The sequence below is a fragment of the Bombina bombina genome, chromosome 2, assembly GCF_027579735.1.
Source record: "Bombina bombina isolate aBomBom1 chromosome 2, aBomBom1.pri, whole genome shotgun sequence".
NCBI classification, from domain to species: domain Eukaryota; kingdom Metazoa; phylum Chordata; class Amphibia; order Anura; family Bombinatoridae; genus Bombina; species Bombina bombina.
Genome location: NC_069500.1, coordinates 543,225,122 through 543,252,520, shown reverse-complemented (window position 1 = coordinate 543,252,520; position 27,399 = coordinate 543,225,122). Strand labels below are relative to the sequence as shown.

General features: G+C 40.4%; 1 protein-coding gene across 1 annotated transcript in view; it reads right to left on the bottom strand.

Moving 5' to 3' along the window:
- SPIN1 (spindlin 1) overlaps nt 1-27,399 on the bottom strand; it is a gene marked incomplete in the record, with an annotated part of 333,933 nt that overhangs the window by 258,591 nt on the left and 47,943 nt on the right. The window contains 1 exon segment of the mRNA XM_053702399.1: nt 15,488-15,716. Coding sequence (XP_053558374.1) covers nt 15,488-15,539 — 52 coding nt within the window.

Below are 27,399 nucleotides of genomic sequence, written 5' to 3'. Positions count from 1 at the left end.
AAGAGAATGACTGGGGTAGGCGGAGCCTAGGAGGGATCATGTGACCAGCTTTGCTGGGCTCTTTGCCATTTCCTGTTGGGGAAGAGAATATCCCACAAGTAAGGATGACGCCGTGGACCGGACACACCTATGTTGGAGAAATTAAGTTAACTCTTATGAACACACATCTTACAATAATAGGACTAGATTTAGATTACATTTGATATGCAAGCTTTACCAATGCTCAGTTCACATTTCCAACTCCATAGACTTTATTAAAGTTGGACATGCAATGAGAGCATTGGTAAAGCTTACCAGTCAAATGTAATCTAGCCCATAGTGTTGTTCCCCACGTTTAACCGTTTAAGGACACAGCTTTCAGTTTGCTCAATTGTTTTATGGCGGGAAAATTCTGGCATATGTCCTTAAGAGGTTAAACAGCGCACTGTTATATTTTTTACTGTATTGCACTTTTAGTTGGTGGTGATATTACATTTATTATTATGAATATATTTTATTGTAATATTTTTATTTATGAATATATTCTGTGAAATTGCTTCGAGTTTTTACAACTGTGACAACAAGCAAAAAAAAGGTCTTATTATTTCATAATGTCTTGAGTTACAGTTCTTCATAAATTATAAAGAAGCTACCTAAAATCATTAGTCTGTATTGTGCTTGGGACACTGTCACATGACCAAAAAAAAAAAAAAAAAGTATCAGTAACGGATATTGGCGATTATTTTAAAAAAAAAAAGAAAAAAAAAAAAAACTGTACTTGTACTCTGTCTTAAAGGGACACTCAGGTTTTATTAAATTTTCATGATTCAGATACAGCATGTAATTTTAAACAACTTTCCAATTTACTTCCATTAAAAAAAAAAGTAAATTTATATTTTTATATATATATATATATATATATATATATATATATATATATATATATATATATATATATATATATATATACACACATACACACACTTTTTTGAGTCACCAGCTCCTACTGAGCATGTGCAAGAACTCAGACTATACGTGTATGCATTTGTGATTGGCTGATTGCTATCACATGGTACAGGGGGAGTGGAAATATACATAGCTTTGAAACTTGTTAGAATAAAATCTACTACTCATTTGAAATTCAGAGTAAATGCTATTGTATTGTCTTGTTATCTTGCATTTGTTGATTAGGCAAATCTGCTGTGTTTACTGGTCCTTAAAAAAAAAAAATGGTATTGGTGCAACCCTAGTACTAGATATGGAATATAGTAGTATCCTCACAAATAAAGTTAGATATCCTGTTAGTATCCTCCACAAGAAAAAATAAACCATTGCACAGGAATACATGACAGTAGTACCCGATATGGAATAATGTAGTATCCTCACACAAGGAAAAGTAAGCTATTGCACAGCAATAAATAGCAGTAGAACAGATATAGAATGTACTCCAGCATCCTCTCGCAATGGAAGATCAAGCATCGCACAGTAATATACAACATCAGTAAGAGAGTATACTGTGAGTCCTCTAACAGGTAAAGGTATACTATTGTACAGCAAAATATTCCAGAAATAGAAAGATCTGTATAGACTGTAGAAACCACTCAACAGTGTGAGTATACTATTGCATAGCAATATATCACAGTAGTAGTAAGATATACAACATATTTTTACTCCAAGTAGAGATACACTATTGCACAGCAATCTAGAATCTTCCCACAATAAAACATACCAATGTACAGATATGATGGAAGATTAGAGAACATACCCTAACAAGGGATGATACACCGCAAAGGGTTATGAATAAGTTTATACAAGTGCTGCAAAGCTGACTAGGTGTGCCTACCAGGATAATTCTTTAAAGCATACATTAGATTATAAAAATAAAATCTGAGTATGTACCCTCTAAAAGGGTACAGTTCCAGCTTGCTCCATATCACACAGATGAAATGCAAAGGACACAAAAATATAGCAGGACACCACAGTAATTAAATGTATACAATAGAAATACATGAAGCACAGAGGGAAAGTACACATAAAAGTGTGTAGTTATAAAAAGGGTAGAAAACAGGAAAATAAAAAAGGATAATTCTATTTTAATCCTCATCTGAGAGAGTGAACAGCAATAAATACATGTAATAAATGTATTCTTACATGATAAATTATTTTCTTTCTTGGTAGTGAGACTCCGGGAAATCAACACCTGGCCACCAGTAAGAGGCAAAGACACCTCTACCAGAGCATTCAAGTATCCCTCCAACTTTCCCCCTTCCCTCCCAGTAGTTCATATCCAAGGATAGGGAAAGCAAGTAAGAGAAAAAGAAGTGAAAAATTGGAACTGCCGCCCATTCACATAAAAAACAGGGTGGGTTCGTCGACTCACTACCAAAAAAAGAAAATAAACGTATCAGGTAAGAATAAATTATGTTTTCTTTCTAATGGTAGTAAAAGTCCACAAAATTCTATTTTTACAAGTGAGAAAAAATACCCAGCTGTGGAGTCCACCAAAAAAAGTGCGGGACGAAAAAAAAAAAAAAAAAAGGCAAGGCAGTTACATAAGGCACTTGACACCGCCTCCTGAAGAGCTTTCCTACCAGAAGATGCCTCAGCAGAGACAAACACATCAAACCTATAAAATTTGGCAAAAGTATGTAAAGGAGGACCAAGTGGCAGCCTTACAAATCTGTTCTACCGAAGCCTTATCTCCGAAAGCCCAAGACAAATACTGAGCGAGTAGAATGAGCAGTGATACAGGCCAGAGGCTGGTGACCTGCCTCTATATTATCCATTTGATCAAGATTCTTAAGCCAAGAAGACAAGGTAATAAGCAGTGGCCTTCTGACTCTTGTGCTTAGCCGATATAGAACTAGACGAGAGACCCTTATCAAGTCCCCCATGAAGAAACTGAATGATACGTGGAGCTCTAACATTGTGCCAGGTAAAACTACGTACCTTACACTACAAGTGAAGAACCTTCGAAACCTTATGGTAAATACGCCTGGTGAAAGGCTTACATGCTTTGATCAGTGTCAACCTTTCCTAAACTGAATACACTGTTCAATCTCCACACAATCAGCCTCAGAGAATCTAGGTTTTGATAAAAGAATGTACACTGAGTTAGCCGGTCCACTCTCAGAGGAAGACACCATGGAGGGGCAGACTAAATTTGAATGAGATCTGCATACCCAGTCCTGCGTGGCCAAAAAGCAGCAATTACTATAGCCGACACCCTCTAGTTTGATCCTTGCTATTACTCGAGGAAGCAGAACTATTGAGGGGGACAGATAGACCAGACGGTAATACCAAGAGACCGCCAAGGCATGCGCCATCTCCGCTGATGATCCCGTGACCAAGATCCATATATCAGAAGTTTGAAATTGAATACAGAAGTCATCAGATCTATCGCCGGTAAGGGCCTCACCAGGAGACAGGAAGTGTTTGAAAGTCTCCTTATTAAAGGGACCATTAGCCTGAGTGAAGAGTTATTTGACTTAAGATAGTCTGCTTCCGAATTCTCCACTCCCGACATGTGAATTGATGAGATGATGCACTAGTGACTCTCTGCCCAACTCAGAATGCAGGACACTTCTGTCATTAACAACAAACTGAGTTCCTTCTTGATGATTGATATACGCTACAGTCTTGGCTCTGTCCAACTGAAATCAAATAAAAGGGGAGAAAGACGTAGTTGAGTCCACGCTTCTAGAGCATTGAAGATGGCTCTAAGCTCCAGAATGTTTTTGGGTAGGGATGTCTCGAGAGACATCCAATCTCCCTGAACTCTCCTGGAGCCCCAAACTGCTCTCGAAATGGAGACACTGCCCATTCTGTGAAGTGATTACTACGGATGCCAAAGAAAACCTCCTCCGTTCTACCAGGTCTGAAACTATCCGCCAGGAAAGAGTCCCTGGTTATGGGATCCAGCTTCACTACTTAAAACAAATCCAAAATTATCTTTGTTCCATTATATGAGCATGCACAGCTGTAGAGTTCTCAGAAGAAAATGAGTATAGGGTGTAGCATCCAATGCCGCCACGAGTCCCGCTACCTCCATGCATTGAGCCACTGAATGAAGAATGATGAAAAGATTGCAGCTGACAGGAGCTTCATCCTGTACTGTTCTGTAAGATAGACCTCCAGAAAACGTACTCTTGTTTGAGGAACAAGAGAGCTCTTTTCCAGATTTACCTTCCAGACATGATTCTAAAAGATACAATAGTGACTTCTCTGTGTTTGAGGCAGCTAACTGAGAAGATGCACCTCAACCAAGATATCGTCCAACTACAGGGCCACAGAGATACCCTGCAATCTGCCGACTGCCAACACAGCTCCCAAGACTTTTGTGAAAACTCAGAACAGTAGCAAGACTAAAAAGGGAAGGGCCACAAACTGGAAATGTTTGTCCAGGAACGTAAACCTGAGAAATTTATGATTATCTCAATTGATGGGAATGTGAAGATACGCATCCTTCAAATCCACCAGGCCTTAATTGGCCCTGGCTTACAACCACAAGAATGGACCAGATTGTCTCCATCTTGAAGGAAGGTACCCTCAGAAACTTGTTTAGGCTATTTAAATCTAGAATAGGGTAAATGATGCCTCTTTCTTTGGAACTATAAAAAGTTTTGAATAAAACCCTTTGCCCCTTTTTTTCGGAGGGAACTGGCACTATGACCCCCATGAGTCAAAGGTCTAATACATATTGGAGAAATGCCTCTCTTTTCCGGCCTCTTTGAAACTCTTTACAACAGAAACCTGCCTTGGAGGTCGAGACTAAAAGCTGTCTATCCTGTAACCCTGGGAAAACACTGTCCATCAGCCAAGGGTCCTCTGTACAGACTTGGCCCAGGCCTCTTAAAACAAGTTAGTTTAGTCTGCCCCCTACCAGAGACTACCCTGGTACGGGGGCTGCCCCTTCATGTGGACAGTGTCAAAGAAAGACTTCTTGGATTGTTTGACTTTATTTCATACTGTATTCGGTTTCCAAGTCCCCCTTGGGGAATTTCTGCTTTGTTCGAGGAGGGGTTCCCCTGCAACCTATTTTGATGAAAGGAAAGAAAACAACCCACTATTCTGCCCTTCTACTTAGCTTTTCTATCCTGAAGAAGAAAGGCTCTAATCTAAACCTGGGTCAAATAAGGCCTTTCCCTTGAAGGCAAAAGACGGTAATCTAGATTTTAAAACCATATAAGCTGACCAGGATTTCAGCCAAAGAGCTCTTATGGCTAGGACAACTAACCCTATGTTCTGAGCATTGGTGCAATATAGCACTTTGATTGCCTGAGCAGTGTTTGCTTTTGTTGTGTATGTATATATAGATATATAGATAGATAGAGAGAAAAGGCAAAAGGGCTAAAGACTATATCAGTAAAAGAACACAGCCTTACACATTTATCAATAAAGTACAATATCAGCAATATCAAGCAATCTGCTAAAAATTGAACAAACAGGTAATATTGACATCAATTCATATATAACAAATACCATCAATCTAGGGCTGAGTGTAAATAACAAGCTTGGCACTAAATCATACAAAGCATAGTCCCAAATCACCTGATTTTATATAAACTATCCAAATGATGACTCCTATTTTATTTCTGGGTTGCACATAAGACAGGGAGTACTTGTAAACTTAAAAAGAAACTTAGTGTCCTAAAAAAAGTGAAAAGTAAAATGTCTGTAGATGACCTTTAGGCTAAGGGCATAACCATTAAACACAATACCATGTACAGGAACTCATCGGAGTAAAGCAGCTGGTGCTGTGCACAGACCAACTAATCGATTATGATATTCGTTGACAACTATTTTCAGAATCTATTATTATCGATTATGCCGATTAGTTGTTGCAGATCTAAATAACAGTATCACAGATAAAAGAATTAGAAGTTTTAAGCGCCTGAATGCGATCCTGGATCTCTTCCAGGGGAGATTCAACAGTCACCAACTCAGCTAGGGAGTAACATCAAAAAAGCTGCAGCACCAGCTACAGCCACAATACTAACAACCAGTTGAAAAAGGAGAACTTGTAGGAAAGTCCTCCTCAGAAAAACTTCAAGTTTTCTATCCATCGGGTCCTTAAAGGAAGTGCTAGCCTCCAAAGGGATGGTAGTTCTCTTAGCCAAAGTAGAAATGGCTCCATCAACCTTTCGAAGAGAGCAACATAATTCCATATGAGAACTAGCGACAGGAAACATCCTTTTGAATGAAGGTTAAAATATATATATATATATAACATAATTTATGTAAGAACTTACCTGATAAATTCATTTCTTTCATATTAACAAGAGTCCATGAGCTAGTGACGTATGGGATATACATTCCTACCAGGAGGGGCAAAGTTTCCCAAACCTTAAAATGCCTATAAATACACCCCTCACCACACCCACAAATCAGTTTAACGAATAGCCAAGAAGTGGGGTGATAAGAAAAAAAGTGCGAAGCATATAAAATAAGGAATTGGAATAATTGTGCTTTATACAAAAAAATCATAACCACCACAAAAAAGGGTGGGCCTCATGGACTCTTGTTAATATGAAAGAAATGAATTTATCAGGTAAGTTCTTACATAAATTATGTTTTCTTTCATGTAATTAACAAGAGTCCATGAGCTAGTGACGTATGGGATAATGACTACCCAAGATGTGGATCTTTCCACACAAGAGTCACTAGAGAGGGAGGGATAAAATAAAGACAGCCAATTCCTGCTGAAAATAATCCACACCCAAAATAAAGTTTAACAAAAAACATAAGCAGAAGATTCAAACTGAAACCGCTGCCTGAAGAACTTTTCTACCAAAAACTGCTTCAGAAGAAGAAAATACATCAAAATGGTAGAATTTAGTAAAAGTATGCAAAGAGGACCAAGTTGCTGCTTTGCAGATCTGGTCAACCGAAGCTTCATTCCTAAACGCCCAGGAAGTAGAAACTGACCTAGTAGAATGAGCTGTAATTCTTTGAGGCGGAATTTTACCCGACTCAACATAGGCAAGATGAATTAAAGATTTCAACCAAGATGCCAAAGAAATGGCAGAAGCTTTCTGGCCTTTCCTAGAACCGGAAAAGATAACAAATAGACTAGAAGTCTTACGGAAAGATTTCGTAGCTTCAACATAATATTTCAAAGCTCTAACAACATCCAAAGAATGCAATGATTTCTCCTTAGAATTCTTAGGATTAGGACATAATGAAGGAACCACAATTTCTCTACTAATGTTGTTGGAATTCACAACTTTAGGTAAAAATTCAAAAGAAGTTCGCAACACCGCCTTATCCTGATGAAAAATCAGAAAAGGAGACTCACACGAAAGAGCAGATAATTCAGAAACTCTTCTAGCAGAAGAGATGGCCAAAAGGAACAAAACTTTCCAAGAAAGTAATTTAATGTCCAATGAATGCATAGGTTCAAACGGAGGAGCTTGAAGAGCTCCCAAAACCAAATTCAAACTCCATGGAGGAGAAATTGACTTAATGACAGGTTTTATACGAACCAAAGCTTGTACAAAACAATGAATATCAGGAAGAATAGCAATCTTTCTGTGAAAAAGAACAGAAAGAGCGGAGATTTGTCCTTTCAAAGAACTCGCGGACAAACCCTTATCTAAACCATCCTGAAGAAACTGTAAAATTCTCGGTATTCTAAAAGAATGCCAAGAAAAATGATGAGAAAGACACCAAGAAATATAAGTCTTCCAGACTCTATAATATATCTCTCGAGATACAGATTTACGAGCCTGTAACATAGTATTAATCACGGAGTCAGAGAAACCTCTATGACCAAGAATCAAGCGTTCAATCTCCATACCTTTAAATTTAAGGATTTCAGATCCGGATGGAAAAAAGGACCTTGAGACAGAAGGTCTGGTCTTAACGGAAGAGTCCATGGTTGGCAAGATGCCATCCGGACAAGATCCGCATACCAAAACCTGTGAGGCCATGCCGGAGCTATTAGCAGAACAAACGAGCATTCCCTCAGAATCTTGGAGATTACTCTTGGAAGAAGAACTAGAGGCGGAAAGATATAGGCAGGATGATACTTCCAAGGAAGTGATAATGCATCCACTGCCTCCGCCTGAGGATCCCGGGATCTGGACAGATACCTGGGAAGTTTCTTGTTTAGATGAGAGGCCATCAGATCTATCTCTGGGAGCCCCCACATTTGAACAATCTGAAGAAATACCTCTGGGTGAAGAGACCATTCGCCCGGATGCAACGTTTGGCGACTGAGATAATCCGCTTCCCAATTGTCTACACCTGGGATATGAACCGCAGAGATTAGACAGGAGCTGGATTCCGCCCAAACCAAAATTCGAGATACTTCTTTCATAGCCAGAGGACTGTGAGTCCCTCCTTGATGATTGATGTATGCCACAGTTGTGACATTGTCTGTCTGAAAACAAATGAACGATTCTCTCTTCAGAAGAGGCCAAAACTGAAGAGCTCTGAAAACTGCACGGAGTTCCAAGATATTGATCGGTAATCTCACCTCCTGAGATTCCCAAACTCCTTGTGCCGTCAGAGATCCCCACACAGCTCCCCAACCTGTGAGACTTGCATCTGTTGAAATTACAGTCCAGGTCGGAAGAACAAAAGAAGCCCCCTGAATTAAACGATGGTGATCTGTCCACCACGTTAGAGAGTGCCGAACAATCGGTTTTAAAGATATTAATTGATATATCTTCGTGTAATCCCTGCACCATTGGTTCAGCATACAGAGCTGAAGAGGTCGCATGTGAAAACGAGCAAAGGGGATCGCGTCCGATGCAGCAGTCATAAGACCTAGAATTTCCATGCATAAGGCTACCGAAGGGAATGATTGAGACTGAAGGTTTCGACAGGCTGTAATCAATTTTAGACATCTCTTGTCTGTTAAAGACAAAGTCATGGACACTGAATCTATCTGGAAACCCAGAAAGGTTACCCTTGTTTGAGGAATCAAAGAACTTTTTGGTAAATTGATCCTCCAACCATGATCTTGAAGAAACAACACAAGTCGATTCGTATGAGACTCTGCTAAATGTAAAGACGGAGCAAGTACCAAGATATCGTCCAAATAAGGAAATACCACAATACCCTGTTCTCTGATTACAGACAGAAGGGCACCGAGAATCTTTGTGAAAATTCTTGGAGCTGTAGCAAGGCCAAACGGTAGAGCCACAAATTGGTAATGCTTGTCTAGAAAAGAGAATCTCAGGAACTGATAATGATCTGGATGAATCGGAATATGCAGATATGCATCCTGTAAATCTATTGTGGACATATAATTCCCTTGCTGAACAAAAGGCAATATAGTCCTTACAGTTACCATCTTGAACGTTGGTATCCTTACATAACGATTCAATAATTTTAGATCCAGAACTGGTCTGAAGGAATTCTCCTTCTTTGGTACAATGAAGAGATTTGAATAAAACCCCATCCCCTGTTCCGGAACTGGAACTGGCATAATTACTCCAGCCAACTCTAGATCTGAAACACAATTCAGAAATGCTTGAGCTTTCACTGGATTTACTGGGACATGGGAAAGAAAAAATCTCTTTGCAGGAGGTCTCATCTTGAAACCAATCCTGTACCCTTCTGAAACAATGTTCTGAATCCAAAGATTGTGAACAGAACTGATCCAAATTTCTTTGAAAAAACGTAACCTGCCCCCTACCAGCTGAACTGGAATGAGGGCCGTACCTTCATGTGAACTTAGAAGCAGGCTTTGCCTTTCTAGCAGGCTTGGATTTATTCCAGACTGGAGATGATTTCCAAACTGAAACTGCTCCTGAGGACGAAGGATCAGGCTTTTGTTCTTTGTTGAAACGAAAGGAACGAAAACGATTGTTAGCCCTGTTTTTACCTTTAGACTTTTTATCCTGTGGTAAAAAAGTTCCTTTCCCACCAGTAACAGTTGAAATAATAGAATCCAACTGAGAACCAAATAATTTGTTTCCCTGGAAAGAAATGGAAAGTAGAGTTGATTTAGAAGCCATATCAGCATTCCAAGTCTTAAGCCATAAAGCTCTTCTGGCTAAGATAGCCAGAGACATAAATCTAACATCAACTCTAATAATATCAAAAATGGCATCACAGATGAAATTATTAGCATGCTGGAGAAGAATAATAATATCATGAGAATCACGATTTGTTACTTGTTGCGCTAGAGTTTCCAACCAAAAAGTTGAAGCTGCAGCAACATCAGCCAATGATATAGCAGGTCTAAGAAGATTACCTGAACATAGATAAGCTTTTCTTAGAAAAGATTCAATTTTTCTATCTAAAGGATCCTTAAACGAGGTACCATCTGATGTAGGAATGGTAGTACGTTTAGCAAGGGTAGAAATAGCCCCATCAACTTTAGGGATTTTGTCCCAAAATTCTAATCTGTCAGGCGGAACAGGATATAATTGCTTAAAACGTTTAGAAGGAGTAAATGAATTACCCAATCTATCCCATTCCTTAGCAATTACTGCAGAAATAGCATTAGGAACAGGAAAGACTTCTGGAATAACCGCAGGAGCTTTAAAAACCTTATCCAAACGTATAGAATTAGTATCAAGAGGACTAGAATCCTCTATTTCTAAAGCAATTAGTACTTCTTTAAGTAAAGAGCGAATAAATTCCATCTTAAATAAATATGAAGATTTATCAGCATCAATCTCTGAGACAGAATCCTCTGAACCAGAAGAGTCCAAAGAATCAGAATGATGGTGTTCATTTAAAAATTCATCTGTAGAGAGAGAAGATTTAAAAGACTTTTTACGTTTACTAGAAGGAGAAATAACAGACAAAGCCTTCTTTATGGATTCAGAAACAAAATCTCTTATGTTATCAGGAACATTCTGCACCTTAGATGTTGAGGGAACTGCAACAGGCAATGGTACATCACTAAAGGAAATATTATCTGCATTAACAAGTTTGTCATGACATTTAATACAAACAACAGCTGGAGGAATAGCTACCAAAAGTTTACAGCAGATACACTTAGCTTTGGTAGATCCAGCAGGCAGAGGTTTTCCTGTAGTATCTTCTGGCTCAGATGCAACGTGAGACATCTTGCAATATGTAAGAGAAAAAACAACATATAAAGCAAAATAGATCAAATTCCTTATAAGACAGTTTCAGGAATGGGAAAAAAATGCCAAACATCAAGCTTCTAGCAACCAGAAGCAAATGAAAAATGAGACTGAAATAATGTGGAGACAAAAACGACGCCCATATTTTTTGGCGCCAAATAAGACGCCCACATTATTTGGCGCCTAAATGCTTTTGGCGCCAAAAATGACGCCACATCCGGAACGCCGACATTTTTGGCGCAAAATAACGTCAAAAAAATGACGCAACTTCCGGCGACACGTATGACGCCGGAAACGAAATGAATTTTTGCGCCAAAAAAGTCCGCGCCAAGAATGACGCAATAAAATGAAGCATTTTCAGCCCCCGCGAGCCTAACAGCCCACAGGGAAAAAGTCAAATTTTTGAGGTAAGAAAAATATGATAATTAAAGCATAATCCCAAATATGAAACTGACTGTCTGGAAATAAGGAAAGTTGAACATTCTGAGTCAAGGCAAATAAATGTTTGAATACATATATTTAGAACTTTATAAATAAAGTGCCCAACCATAGCTTAGAGTGTCACAGAAAATAAGACTTACTTACCCCAGGACACTCATCTACATGTTTGTAGAAAGCCAAACCAGTACTGAAACGAGAATCAGTAGAGGAAATGGTAAATATAAGAGTATATCGTCGATCTGAAAAGGGAGGTAAGAGATGAATCTCTACGACCGATAACAGAGAACCTTATGAAATAGACCCCGTAGAAGGAGATCACTGCATTCAATAGGCAATACTCTCCTCACATCCCTCTGACATTCACTGCACGCTGAGAGGAAAACCGGGCTCCAACTTGCTGCGGAGCGCATATCAACGTAGAATCTAGCACAAACTTACTTCACCACCTCCCTTGGAGGCAAAGTTTGTAAAACTGATTTGTGGGTGTGGTGAGGGGTGTATTTATAGGCATTTTAAGGTTTGGGAAACTTTGCCCCTCCTGGTAGGAATGTATATCCCATACGTCACTAGCTCATGGACTCTTGTTAATTACATGAAAGAAATATATATATATATATATATATATATATATATATATATATATATATATATATATATATATATATATATATATATATATATATATATATATATATATATATATATATATATATATATATATATATATATATATATATATATATATATATATATATATATATATAATCCCATTCCTTGGAAATTATGTCAAATATCAGAAAAGGGGCCGGAAATAAATCTGTAGCTCGTAATTTAGGTTTAAATATAATATCCAATTTCTGAACTGGTTTATTCTTAGGTTTGGTCTGACACTCCTAAAGTACGTAGGACTTCCTCAAGGAGCCTAAGGTGTTCCATCTTAAATCTGAATGTAAAATCTTCTTCCATATCGGTCTCCATAGGGGAATTAGATAAAAACAGTTCACCATCTGAGGCAGACGAATGACAAGTCTCCGTCTGAAACTCTGTTTTGCATTAGAGAGTCCAGCAGAGTCACCAGACGAAAAATGTTTCCCCTTTCACTTACATCTGCCAGATGGCGTCATAGCTCCCAGCACAGAAAACACTGTGGACTACAGCTGAGCCGAGAAATCTGGTGGGAAAGGAGAAGAGTTACCCTGGGGCACTAGAGCACTATTGTTGGAAGTATCAGACAGAGCTGGATAGGAGAGCCTACCACAGAAGGCTGACGGCTAGGTCTAGCACCCTGATTCTGAGGAATCAGAGATGAGCACAATATAGAATTTTGAACATTTGAACCTTCAGAGTGAGCATGAAGGACAGACAGTAAAAAAAAAAAGTGTTACAAAGTTGCGCTAGAGGACACACGCAGTGTGTAGCTTACAAAGCAGTCATTATCAATAAAAACTTAAGAAATCTCTTCTCCAGAAGATGCAGCAGTAGTTCCAGCAAGTTCTATGATACCCCTCACTCACAAAAAGTCTCCCACACAGAGTACTTTATTCATATGCAGTATAGAGTTTGTGAATAATAAACTCCTGCAAAGTAACAGGAGATAAAATTTAGTAGTGCAGAATCGCAATTAATATTTTGCCCAACTTGAGCGCTGCCAGTAGTCTTACCCCTTCCTGTCGGCTAAACACACACTGGGGCCTCTCAATGTGCCGTGCAGACAGTGAGATAGCTGGAAGAGAAAGAGGGATAGGCGGAGCAAAAGCCTAAAAAACAAAAAAAAACAAAAAAAACAAAACACCATTGTCCCGCAGCAGGAATTCGATTAACTATCAAACCGCAAGTACAACAGGAAAAAAAAAAAAAAAAAAAAAAAAAAAGACACATTCAGACAGACACAGACAGACAACTGCAAATAGGCACTAGCCATGTAGCAGTATTGTTCATGTGTAGGAGATAATAGGCAACTAGCGCTTGGGACTAGCCTTTCAACTGTTGTCTTCAGTTTTCCCAAGTTTTTGTAAGTAGGAAGAAAAAAACACCCCTCTCCTCCCCCCCCCCCCCCCAGAATTAGTCCCCTGTCATTGACAGAACAAAAGGGAAAGGAACATCACTGGCATCAAGGAACATCCCTGCGAACCCCAAGTCTGTTAAAACTAAAGTCTCCAACATATACAACAGATAACAGCGATAGCTCCCAAACCCTCTCTTCAAGGAACTATCCATTGAGGGTAAACTTTTATCAGCGGATAACACCTGAAGGTGCACATGTGAGTGCACTTGTTTTATTTGTTCATATATATTTCTCAGACTGTACTAGGCCATGTGGCACCCTTGTGTCAATTGATTGCAGATCGGTTAAGAGGCGGGCCAACATCTAGTTTCAAGAAGCTGCCTTAGCAAAAGCTAGAAGTTCATGTTTGAGTGTAAAATCAACAATTCCCACTTTAAAAGGGACATTAAAAGGGACACTGAACACAAAATGTTCTCTTTTGTGATTCAGATAGAGCATGCACTAATTTACTCCTATTATAAATGTTTATTTGTTCTCTTGCTATCTTTATTTGAAAAAGAAGGCATCTAAGCTTTTTTTTGGGTTCAGGACTCTGGACAGCACATTTTTATTGGTGGATGAATTTATCCACCAATCAGCAAGGACAACCCAGGTTGTTCACCAAAAATGGGCCGGCATCTAAACTTACATTCTTGCATTTCATTAAAGATACCAAGAGAATGAAGAAAATTTGATAATAGGAGTAAATTAGAAAGTTGCTTAAAATTTCAAGCTCTATCTGAATAATGAAAGAAAACAATTTGGGTTCAGTGTCCCTTTAAGCAACTTTCTAATTTACTCCTATCAAATTTTCTTCATTCTCTTGGTATCTTTATTTGAAATGCAATAATGTAAGTTTAGATGCCGGCCCATTTTGGTGAACAACCTGGGTTGTACTTGCTGATTGGTGGATAAATTCATCCAATAAATAAGTGCTATCCAGAGTTCTGAATAAAAAAATTAAAAAAAAGCTTAAATGCCCTTTTCAAAAAAAGATAGCAAGAGAACGAAGAAAAATTGCTAATAGGAGTAAATTAGAAATTTGTTTAAAATTGCATGCTCTGAATCACGAAAGAAAAAAAATTTGGGTTCAGTGTCCCTTTAATAAAACCTATATGTAAAGACATCCATATATAGATATACACAATGCTGTTTGCCTTACATCAATAAGTGCATCTACATAATGACAAGCATTTAAAGGTCCCTTTAAGGATGGATATTAATCTCTGTTATAAGGACTTTTTTGTATTAAATATTGATGTGATTTTATAGCATAATTTTCCATTTTTGTTTTATTATAAGGAAACTCCTTATTTTATCGTTATTTACTTTTAAATTTATAAGATACTATTGTTCTCTTGGCATCCTTTGTTTAGAAGCATATGCAATTTTGCTCAGAAGCAGCAATTCACTGCTGGGTGCTAGCTGGTGATTGGCATCTTACACACTCATCTATTGTCACTGGCTCTACCCAGCAGTGAATTGCAGCTCTGAAGCCTTTGCAGAGTTTAAAACAAGGGCCGATCACAATCGGTAAGAAAAATTTAACAAATTATTTTTCAATATAATTCATCATTAAATGTATGGATTTTTGTAGCTAAATAATGCCATCCACCCCACAGTTCTATGCAAGCAACAGTGCCTGGATTTGTGAGCCTCGACAGTACTACCATACTACCTGCAACCTCCTATTTGGCAGTGTCATTAGTCAGGCAATAACATCTTTAGGCCACACCTGAGTACTGCATATGTCAGCATGGTGCAGCCTGAAGTGCAATAATGTCAGTGAAAGCTGTAGAGACTAACAGGTAAGAACAGAGGAAGGATAACTCTAGCAAACCATTTTATTTCTCTTTAAGTGACTTTAGTAATAAAAACAGTGATTTCATTTTTCTTGAATATGTGAAAGAAAAATCTTTTTTGGCAAGAGTAGTTAAAAATACCTGCATACATAATAACTGACGATTCTTACCTGCATCACCTCTGGCTCTCTGACCTGCTGCCTTTCCGAATGGGGTCTTCATTCATCTGTGTATAAAAGGGCAGCAAAGCTGCCAAACTAGGGTAAAAATCCTATTCCTCCAATTTCCCTTTTTTGTTCCAGTCTATACAAAGAAACTGTGTCCTTTTAGTCCACCATCCAAGCAAGATTTCTGTGTTTCAATCCACAGCAAGTGGTTCCGATGTCAGGCTACTCCAACCTATAAAATATGAAACATAATACTTAATGGAAGTGGCACCTGCATTTCAATTTACTAGCTTTTAAAACATAATTTATGATTACCGGGTAAATGCATTTCTTTCATGGTGGCGATAGCCCATGAGCCATTACGTGTGTGATACATACACACATACAGTATCTCACAAAAGTGAGTACACCCCTCACATTTTTGTAAGCATTTTATTATATCTTTTCATGTGACAACACTGAAGAAATGACACTTTGCTACAATGTAAAGGAGTGAGTGTACAGCCTGTATAAAAGTGTAAATTTGCTGTCCCCTCAAAATAGCTCAACACACACCCATTAAATGTCTAAACCGTTGGCAACAAAAGTGAGTACATCCCTAAGTGGAAATGTCCAAATTGGGCCCAAAGTGTCAATATTTTGTGTGGCCACCATTATTTTCCAGCACTGCCTTGACCCTCTTGGGCATTGAGTTAACTAGAGCTTCACAGGTTGCCACTGGAGTCCTCTTCCACTCCTCCATGACAACATCATTGAGCTGGTGGATGTTAGAGACCTTGCGCTCCCCCACCTTCCGTTTGAGGATGCCCCACAGATGCTCAATAGGGTTTAGGTCTGGAGACATGCTTGGCCAGTCCATTACCTTTATTCTAGGCTTGGAGTCTTGGAGGTGTGTTTGGGGTCGTTATGTTGGATTACTGCCCTGCGGCCCAGTCTCCAAAGGGAGGGGGATCATGCTCTGCTTAAGTATATCACAGTACATGTTGGCATTCATGGTTCCCTCAATGAACTGTAGCACCCCAGAGCCGGCAGCACTCCTGCAGGCCCAGACCATGACACTCCCACCACCATGCTTGACTGTAGGCAAGACACGCTTGTCTTTGTACTCCTCACCTGGTTGCCGCCACACACTTGACACCTTTTGAACCAAATAAGTTTATCTTGGTCTCATCAGACCACAGGACATGGTTCCAGTAATCCATGTCCTTAGTCTGCTTGTCTTCAAACAACGGTTTGTGGGCTTTCTTGTGCATAATCTTTAGAAGAGGCTTCCTTCTGGGAGGACAGCCATGCAGACCAATTTGCTGCAGTGTGCGGCATATGGTCTGAGCACAGACAGGCTGACCCCCCACCCCTTTAACCTCTGCAGCAATGCTGGCAGCACTCATACATCTATTTCCCAAAGACAACCTCTGGATACGACGCTGAGCACGTGCACTCAACTTCTTTGGTCGACCATCGTGAGGCCTGTTCTGAGTGGTACTTCTCCTGTGAAACCGCTGTGTGGTCTTGCCCACCATGCTGCAGCTCAGTTTCAGGGTCTTGGCAATCTTATAGCCTAGGCCATCTTTATGTAGAGCAACAATTCTTTTTTTCAGATCCTCAGAGAGTTCTTTGCCATGAGGTGCCATGTTGAACTTCCAGTGACCAGTATGAGAGAGCGATAACACCAAATTTAACACACCTGCTCCCCATTCACACCTGAGACCTTTTAACACTAACAAGTCACATGACACCGGGGAGGGAAAATGGCTAATTGCGCCCAATTTGAACATTTCCACTTAGGGCTGTACTCACTTTTGTTGCCAACGGTTTAGACATTAATGGCTACATACATACATACATACAGTGTAACAATACGCATGGGAGTTAATCACATTGTGGAATTATGGGGAATTATTTTGATAACAGACATATTGGTCATATTTTGTCACCCAGTACCTGAACATCTCTATGCAAAGATATTTTACCTCAAATTTTCTTCAGCTCACTAGAGTAAGTGTAGAAAAATTAAAAGAAAAGAAAGGTATGCTTAACTGATAAATTAATTTCCTTCTTGGCTGTGAGGGTCCACAAAAACAAACAATCAACTGTGGAAAATACTTCACCTGGCCACCAGGAGGTGGTAAAGACACCCCAAACATAACACTGAAATATCCCTCCCAATTCACCTACCCTCAGTAGTTCAAGCCGAGGAAAAGTAGAGAGACAAGAGGGGTATATGAGGTGCCAAGACTGCCACCACTACACAGGATCAGAGCGGGTTCATGGACCCCCACTGCCAAGAAGGAAATTAATTTATCAGGCAAGCATTACATGTTATTTTACTTCTAATGGCAGTGAGTCCATAAAAACCATTTATAACCTATGAGAAATCAATACCCAAGCTGAGGAGTACATGAATGTTAGGGAGGGAAAGGCAGGCAGTCATAATTACTAGGCACCCCCTCTTGCATATTCCATCTCCCAAATGATGCCTCCACTGAGGCAAAAACAACAAATCCATAGAAAGAAAAAAAAAAAAAAAAAAAAAAAAAAGAACAAAAAAAACAAATGTAGCATCCCTACAAATATGTTCAACTGAAGAGACATTCGTGAAGGCCCAAGAATAAAATAATGCACCAGCAGAATGTGCCATAAGATGGAGGCTGCTGGCCCAAGTCCGAAAAGCCAGAAGTAAAGAGCAACCAGCTGAGGCCATCTGAACCTTGCGCTTACCCTAAACAGGATACACAGAAAAGAAGACTGACTAAAATCAAGGTAGCGAGAAGGTAGAATTTTAACGTTCTGATCACCTCCAAAATATGCAACAACCTTTCCGTGGAAATAGAAAGGAGGACAAAGCTGAGATCAGATAAACCTGACACTCTACAAGCAGAAAAGTACCAAATGATCCCCTTCCAAGTGAGCAACTTGACATCAAGAGAATGCATAGGCTCAAAATGGAGACTGTTGAAGCAACTCTAAAAATAAACATAAGGCTTCATTGAGGAGCAACAGGAAGCAAAAAAAAACCAAAAAAAAACCACATCTGCCAATCAGAAGTGAAAGGACAGAACTCAGAACCTTAAGGGAATGTACAGGCCTCTCTAGACCAGTGCTTTCCAAACTGTGTGTCGTGACACAGTGTGTCGGCAGCAGTGTGTAGGTGTGTCCCTGCTTCAGCAAAATTTGTTTTAATTTAAAAAAAAAAAAAAAAGAAAAAAAAAAAAAAAAATTGGTTTCTGACTTGATACGCCTGATACGCATATCACGTGGTTGACTCGTGATTGATACCTAGTGGGTCAGAGATTATCTTAACCTATTGGCGCAGCTCAATGGGAACTGAAACTATTCCCATTGGCGGCACATTGGCTCCTGACTGCATGTGTAGTCTCCTTAATCGGCTTGTGACTGTGTAGTCAGTGAGTGGGATAGCAGTGTGTGCAGGCAATAGTCAGTGCAACTCACAGAGCTCTGAGAGTGGCAGCTTAAATGCGGAGCTGAAGTCAGTGTTTTGTTTTTTTTGCAGCTAGCTCCCAATAGTGCATTGCTGCTCCTGCTCTTGATATATGGATAGGAAGTGGAAGCTTAAAAATGCTTGATGATGAAATTCAAGTGTGTCTTTAATATTCCACCAAATATTCAGAAACTGTTCAGCCCATCAACCTCATACATCCCATTAAAATAGTAAGTAGCTATTGGTGATATTAAACCTTTTTTTCCATTCTTGCACATACATACTGTTACTTGTAAATACATTTTTTTATTATATAATTTATGTATGTGTCCGTATCTCTTAAACAAGTTAGTTTAACTTCCTGTTTACTAGTACAACTGAATTACTGTGTCGCGAAATTATGTAGGTTTTAAAAAGTGTGTCAGCAACATGAAAAGTTTGGAAAGCTCTGCTCTAGACCATCCTTAAAGAAAAGGCAGGACACGTGGATCCACACTCAACGCCAGGGAAATCCATGCTATTCACACTAATAGGGGAAGCCCCCCAGAACTAAAAAATAAATAAGTCTACGAACACGCTTGCGTCCCTAAAAATGAGTCACCTTCTCAGAGATTCCCTCTGAAACAAGACTAGCTGTTCAACCTCAAAGCAAATATTCTTAAGGTATCTAGATTTTGAAGAGAAAAAAAAAAAAAAACCTGGCCTTGCTCTAGAGGGTCCGGCTTCAAAAGGAAACTGCCACAGAGGAACAGATGACACTCTCACCAGGTCTGCAAACCAAGTCCTGCGTTACCACGTAGAATTGATTGAATTCTCTCTAGATTGATCCGAGCTACCACTCGGGACAGCCGCCTGAATGGAGCAAGACAGTAAAACTAGATTTAAGAGTCAGGGGACTGCCAGTGCGTACATCAGCTCCATCTGAGGGTCTCTCAACCCGAAGCTATGAAAAATTGGTATTGCAACGGGATGCCAACAAATCCATCTCCGGACATCCCCACATGAGGAGAATCTTGCAGAATACCTCCTAGTCTAGAACCCATACCCCGGAGAGGAGAGTCTGACTGCTTAGAAATCTGCTTCCCAGTTCTACACACCTGGATGTGGGTGGCTGATATCCGACAATGGTATATGTCTGTTCATGAAAATGCGGGGGAAAAAAATTCTGCATCGCCAGAGAGCTTTGCGTTCCACCTAGATGGGACATAAGCCACGGATGAGATGTTATCCGAATGTAATTTATACATAAAGATGGTTGAAGGTCAAGCACCATCAAAGACTAAGCATGCACGGCAGGATTCAAACACAGAAACTTCTGCTGCTAAGGCTGCAATGCTAACCACTAGGCCACAACAGAAGCATTGAAGATGGCCCCCATCTCCAGAAGATGAGGAAAATATCTTCCACCTGGCACCAGGTTCCCCGATTCTCTAAAACCTCACACAGTGCCCACCCCAACAAGCTCGCATCTGAGGAACAAACACCCAGAGAGGACAAGAAAGCACATTCTTGAAGGACAGGAGTCCGTGATTGTCACCAGTCGAGTGACCCTCCCATCTGTAGATCCAGAGAGATTACCTGAGACATATTGGAATGGTCCTCAATCACCATCTGAGCATGCCTCACTATAGAAGTTTCAAAAGAAAGCAAGCAAAAAGAATAGCATCCAAAACTGCAACTAATAGACCTAATACTTCCAGCATTGAACCACTGAAAGCTGAGTAGAGGGTTGAAATATACAACAGGCAACTCTAAATTTAAAGGGACACTGAACCCAATTTTATTTATTTTGTAATTCAGATAGAGCATGCAATTTTAAACAACTTTCCAATTTACTCCTATTATCAATTTTTCTTCGTTCTCTTGCTATCTTTATTTGAAAAAGAAGGCATCTAAGCTAAGGACCCAGCCAATTTTTGGTTCAGTACCCTGGATAGCACTTCTTTATTGGTGGGTGAATTTATCCACCAAGTAGCAAAAACCCAGGTTGTTCACAAAAAAATGGGCCAGCATCTAAACTTAAATTCTTGCTTTTCAAATAAAGATCAAGAAAATTTGATAATAGAAGTAAATAAAGTTGCTTAAAATTGCATGCTCTATCTGAATCACAAAAGAAAAAAATTTGGGTTCAGTGTCCCTTTAACTTTTAAGTCTATTTAAGATGTAGATAGAATGTAAAATAATGCCCAGAAATACCACTCTTGAAATGAGGTTGAGATCATTGTTCTGCAGAATCACATTCCAGAGTAACTTCCAGTGAGAGTTGGGATAAAGGATAAAGATGGTGTCTGAACCAAGAGGTGGACCAAGCATGGCGCCACCATAATCCCATGGTAGTCTGCCTACAAAAGGAAGATTCTTAGAATCTTTGTCGAGATCCAGGGAGCCATAGCTAAACCAACTGGAAGAGCTACGAGGTGGAAGTGCTTGTTCTGGAAAGCCTGGAATGAGAAGGCATGATTCCTTTGGGTCCATGGAGGTCACTATTAGATCATCCTACAGGAAGTACTGGAAGAACTTATGGCGAAGCCAGACCCTAGAAGCAAAAAGTCATTTGAAACTCCATAAGCTACCCTCTGAGTAAATCTTTAATAGAAGTAACAAGGATGCTTAGATGCTGGAATGCTAATGGACCACCCTATATATTTAAATATTCATATAAGATAAATATGGGAAAAAACATTGGAAATGCGGATATTCGCCAGATAGGTTTTATTTCCCAAGTAAGAAATATATATGGCTAAGCAATGGTACCGTTTATAATTCCCTAAATAAATCTAGGTCCGATATATAAGAAATAGGTAAGGATAGGCATTGGAAAGAGAGATTTGTATCTGTGCTGCAGAAAACCTGAGTCTCCATGGATAGAAAAACAAAATCATACATACACACTGGATATAGGCCACTAAGGCAAAAACAATATGATAATTCCAACTACTGTCTCTAAACTGTAGAACTTGAGAAGACTGAATATATTTGCCAGACTAAAAAAATCCCCTAGAGTAAAATACGTTTATAGACAGGGAATACCCACGAAATATAGCCACAGAGGCAGTGTGCCCTAACTATTAAGTATTGCTCAAATTACAGCAATTCCAGATCAAATCCCTCAGAGACATACATCCCTATGGTCATTTCCGCAATGAGAAATAAAGATTTGCAAGCATAACTAATGCTGAGAAATCACCAGCTAGTACCATTTAAACGACCAGCAGGTATATTCCATAATAAAAACAGAATTTATGTTTACCTGATAAATTACTTTCTCCAACGGTGTGTCCGGTCCACGGCGTCATCCTTACTTGTGGGATATTCTCTTCCCCAACAGGAAATGGCAAAGAGCCCAGCAAAGCTGGTCACATGATCCCTCCTAGGCTCCGCCTACCCCAGTCATTCGACCGACGTTAAGGAGGAATATTTGCATAGGAGAAACCATATGATACCGTGGTGACTGTAGTTAAAGAAAATAAATTATCAGACCTGATTAAAAAACCAGGGCGGGCCGTGGACCGGACACACCGTTGGAGAAAGTAATTTATCAGGTAAACATAAATTCTGTTTTCTCCAACATAGGTGTGTCCGGTCCACGGCGTCATCCTTACTTGTGGGAACCAATACCAAAGCTTTAGGACACGGATGAAGGGAGGGAGCAAATCAGGTCACCTAGATGGAAGGCACCACGGCTTGCAAAACCTTTCTCCCAAAAATAGCCTCAGAAGAAGCAAAAGTATCAAACTTGTAAAATTTGGTAAAAGTGTGCAGTGAAGACCAAGTCGCTGCCCTACATATCTGATCAACAGAAGCCTCGTTCTTGAAGGCCCATGTGGAAGCCACAGCCCTAGTGGAATGAGCTGTGATTCTTTCAGGAGGCTGCCGTCCGGCAGTCTCGTAAGCCAATCTGATGATGCTTTTAATCCAAAAAGAGAGAGAGGTAGAAGTTGCTTTTTGACCTCTCCTGTTACCAGAATAAACAACAAACAAGGAAGATGTTTGTCTAAAATCCTTTGTAGCATCTAAATAGAATTTTAGAGCGCGAACAACATCCAAATTGTGCAACAAACGTTCCTTCTTCGAAACTGGTTTCGGACACAAAGAAGGCACGACTATCTCCTGGTTAATGTTTTTTGTTAGAAACAACTTTTGGAAGAAAACCAGGTTTAGTACGTAAAACCACCTTATCTGCATGGAACACCAGATAAGGAGGAGAACACTGCAGAGCAGATAATTCTGAAACTCTTCTAGCGGAAGAAATTGCAGCCAAAAACAAAACTTTCCAAGATAATAACTTAATATCAACGGAATGTAAGGGTTCAAACGGAACCCCCTGAAGAACTGAAAGAACTAAGTTGAGACTCCAAGGAGGAGTCAAAGGTTTGTAAACAGGCTTGATTCTAACCAGAGCCTGAACAAAGGCTTGAACATCTGGCACAGCTGCCAGCTCTTCGTGAAGTAACACAGACAAGGCAGAAATCTGTCCCTTCAAGGAACTTGCAGATAATCCTTTCTCCAATCCTTCTTGAAGAAAGGATAGAATCCTAGGAATCTTTACCTTGTCCCAAGGGAATCCTTTAGATTCACACCAACAGATATATTTTTTCCATATTTTGTGGTAAATTTTTCTAGTTACAGGCTTTCTGGCCTGAACAAGAGTATCAATAACAGAATCTGAGAACCCTCGCTTTGATAAGATCAAGCGTTCAATCTCCAAGCAGTCAGCTGGAGTAGGACCAGATTCGGATGTTCGAACGTACCTTGAACAAGAAGGTCTCGTCTCAAAGGTAGCTTCCATGGTGGAGCCGATGACATATTCACCAGATCTGCCTACCAAGTCCTGCGTGGTTACGCAGGAGCTATCAAGATCACCTACGCCCTCTCCTGATTGATCCTGGCTACCAGCCTGGGGATGAGAGGAAACGGCGGGAATACATAAGCTAGGTTGAAGGTCCAAGGTGCTACTAGTGCATCTACTAGAGTCGCCTTGGGATCCCTGGATCTGGACCCGTAGCAAGGAACCTTGAAGTTCTGACGAGAGGCCATCAGATCCATGTCTGGAATGCCCCACAGTTGAGTGATTTGGGCAAAGATTTCCGGATGGAGTTCCCACACCCCCGGATGCAATGTCTGACGAATCAGAAAATCCGCTTCCCAAGTTTCCACTCCTGGGATGTGGATTGCAGACAGGTGGCAGGAGCGAGTCTCCGCCCATTGAATGATTTTGGTCACTTCTTCCATCGCCAGGGAACTCCTTGTTCCCCCCTGATGGTTGATGTACGCAACAGTCGTCATGTTGTCTGATTGAAACCGTATGAACTTGGCCCTCGCTAGCTGAGGCCAAGCCTTGAGAGCATTGAATATCGCTCTCAGTTCCAGAATATTTATCGGTAGAAGAGATTCTTCCCGAGATCAAAGACCCTGAGCTTTCAGGGATCCCCAGACCGCGCCCCAGCCCATCAGACTGGCGTCGGTCGTGACAATGACCCACTCTGGTCTGCGGGAGGTCACCCCTTGCGACAGGTTGTCCAGGGACAGCCACCAACGGAGTGAGTCTCTGGTCCTCTGATTTACTTGTATCTTCGGAGACAAGTCTGTATAGTCCCCATTCCACTGACTGAGCATACACAATTGAAATGGTCTTAGATGAATGCGCGCAAAAGGAACTATGTCCATTGCCGCTACCATCAAACCTATCACTTCCATGCACTGCGCTATGGAAGGAAGAGGAACGGAAGGAAGTATCCGACAAGAGTTTAGAAGTTTTGTTTTTCTGGTCTCTGTCAGAAAAATCCTCATTTCTAAGGAGTCTATTATTGTTCCCAAGAAGGGAACTCTTGTCGACGGAGATAGAGAACTCTTTTCCACGTTCACTTACCATCCGTGAGATCCGAGAAAGGCCAGGACTATGTCCGTGTGAGCCTTTGCTTGAGGAAGGGACGACGCTTGAATCAGAATGTCGTCCAAGTAAGGTACTACAGCAATGCCCCTTGGTCTTAGCACCGCCAGAAGGGACCCTAGTACCTTTGTGAAAATCCTTGGAACAGTGGCTAATCCGAAAGGAAGCGCCACGAACTGGTAATGCTTGTCCAGGAATGCGAACCTTAGGAACCGATGATGTTCCTTGTGGACAGGAATATGTAGATACGCATCCTTTAAATCTACCGTGGTCAAGAATTGACCTTCCTGGATGGAAGGATTGTTCGAATGGTTTCCATTTTGGACGATGGAACCTTGAGAAACTTGTTTAGGATCTTGAGATCTAAGATTGGTCTGAACGTTCCCTCTTTTTTGGGAACTACGAACAGATTGGAGTAGAACCCCATCCCTCGTTCTTTTAATGGAACAGGATGAATCACTTCCAGAAGATAACCTTGGAAGACTATTTCTAGCGCCCAAGGATCCAGAACATCTCTTGCCCAAGCCTGAGTGAAGAGAGAGAGAGTCTGCCCCCCACCAAATCCGGTCCCGGATCGGGGGCCCGCATCTCATGCTGTCTTGGGAGCAGTGGCAGGTTTCTTGGCCTGCTTTCCTTTGTTCCAGCCTTGCCTTGGTCTCCAGGCTGGATTGGCTTGAGAAGTATTACCCTCCTGCTTAGAGGACGTAGCACTTGGGGCTGGTCCGTTTCTGCGAAAGGGACGAAAATTAGGTTTATTTTTGGCCTTGAAAGACCTATTCTGAGGAAGGGCGCGGCCCTTGCCCCCAGTGATATCAGAGATAAACTCTTTCAAGTCAGGGCCAAACAGTGTTTTCCCCTTGAAAGGAATGTCAAACAATTTGTTCTTGGAAGACGCATCCGCTGACCAAGATTTTAACCAAAGCGCTCTGCGCGCCACAATAGCAAACCCAGAATTTTTCGCCGCTAACCTAGCCAATTGCAAGGTGGCGTCTAGGGTGAAAGAATTAGCCAATTTAAGAGCACGAATTCTGTCCATAATCTCCTCATAAGAAGAAGAATTACTAATAATCGCCTTTTCTAGCTCATCGCACCAGAAACACGCGGCTGTAGTGACAGGGACAATGCATGCAATTGGTTGTAGAAGGTAACCTTGCTGAACAAACATCTTTTTTAGCAAACCTTCTAATTTTTTATCCATAGGATCTTGGAAAGCACAACTATCTTCTATGGGTATAGTGGTGTGCTTGTTTAGAGTAGAAACCGCCCCCTCGACCTTGGGGACTGTCTGCCATAAGTCCTTTCTGGGGTCGACTATAGGAAACAATTTTTTAAATATGGGGGGAGGTACGAAAGGTACACCGGGCCTGTCCCATTCTTTATTAACAATGTACGCCACCCGCTTGAGTATAGGAAAAGCTTCGGGGGGCCCCGGGGCCTCTAGGAACTTGTCCATTTTACTTAGTGTTTCTGGAATGACCAGATAATCACAATCATCCAAATTGGATAACACCTCCTTAAGCAGAGCGCGGAGATGTTCCAACTTAAATTTAAAAGTAATCACATCAGGTTCAGCTTGTTGAGAAATTTTTCCTGAATCTGAAATTTCTCCCTCAGACAAAACCTCCCTGGCCCCCTCAGACTGGTGTAGGGGCCCTTCAGAAACAATATCATCAGCGTCCTCATGCTCTTCAGTATTTTCTAAAACAGAGCAGTCGCGCTTTCGCTGATAAGTGGGCATATTGGCTAAAATATTTTGATAGAATTATCCATTACAGCCGTTAATTGTTGCATAGTAAGGAGTATTGGCGCGCTAGATGTACTAGGGGCCTCCTGTATGGGCAAAACTGGTGTAGACGAAGGAGGGGATGATGCAGTACCATGCTTACTCCCCTCACTTGAGGAATCATCTTGGGCATCATTTTTACTAAATTTTTTATGACATAAATCACATCTATTTAAATGAGAAGGAACCTTGGCTTCCCCACAGTCAGAACACAATCTATCTGGTAGTTCAGACATGTTAAACAGGCATAAACTTGATAAAGCACAAAAAACGTTTTAAAATAAAACCGTTACTGTCACTTTAAATTTTAAACTGAACACACTTTATTACTGCAATTGCGAAAAAGTATGAAGGAATTGTTCAAAATTCACCAAAATTTCACCACAGTGTCTTAAAGCCTTAAAAGTATTGCACACCAAATTTGGAAGCTTTAACCCTTAAAATAACGGAACCGGAGCCGTTTTTATATTTAACCCCTTTACAGTCCCTGGAATCTGCTTTGCTGAGACCCAACCAAGCCCAAAGGGGAATACGATACCAAATAATGCCTTCAGAAAGACTTTTCTATGTATCAGAGCTCCACACACATGCAGCTGCATGTCATGCTGTTCTCAAAAACAAGTGCGCCATACCGGCGCGAAAATGAGGCTCTGACTATGATTAGGGAAAGCCCCAATAGAATAAAGTGTCTAAAACAGTGCCTGCCGATATTATTTTACAAAAAATACCCAGATTAAATGATTCCTCAAGGCTAAATATGTGTAAATATGATCGATTTAGCCCAGAAAATGTCTACAGTCTTA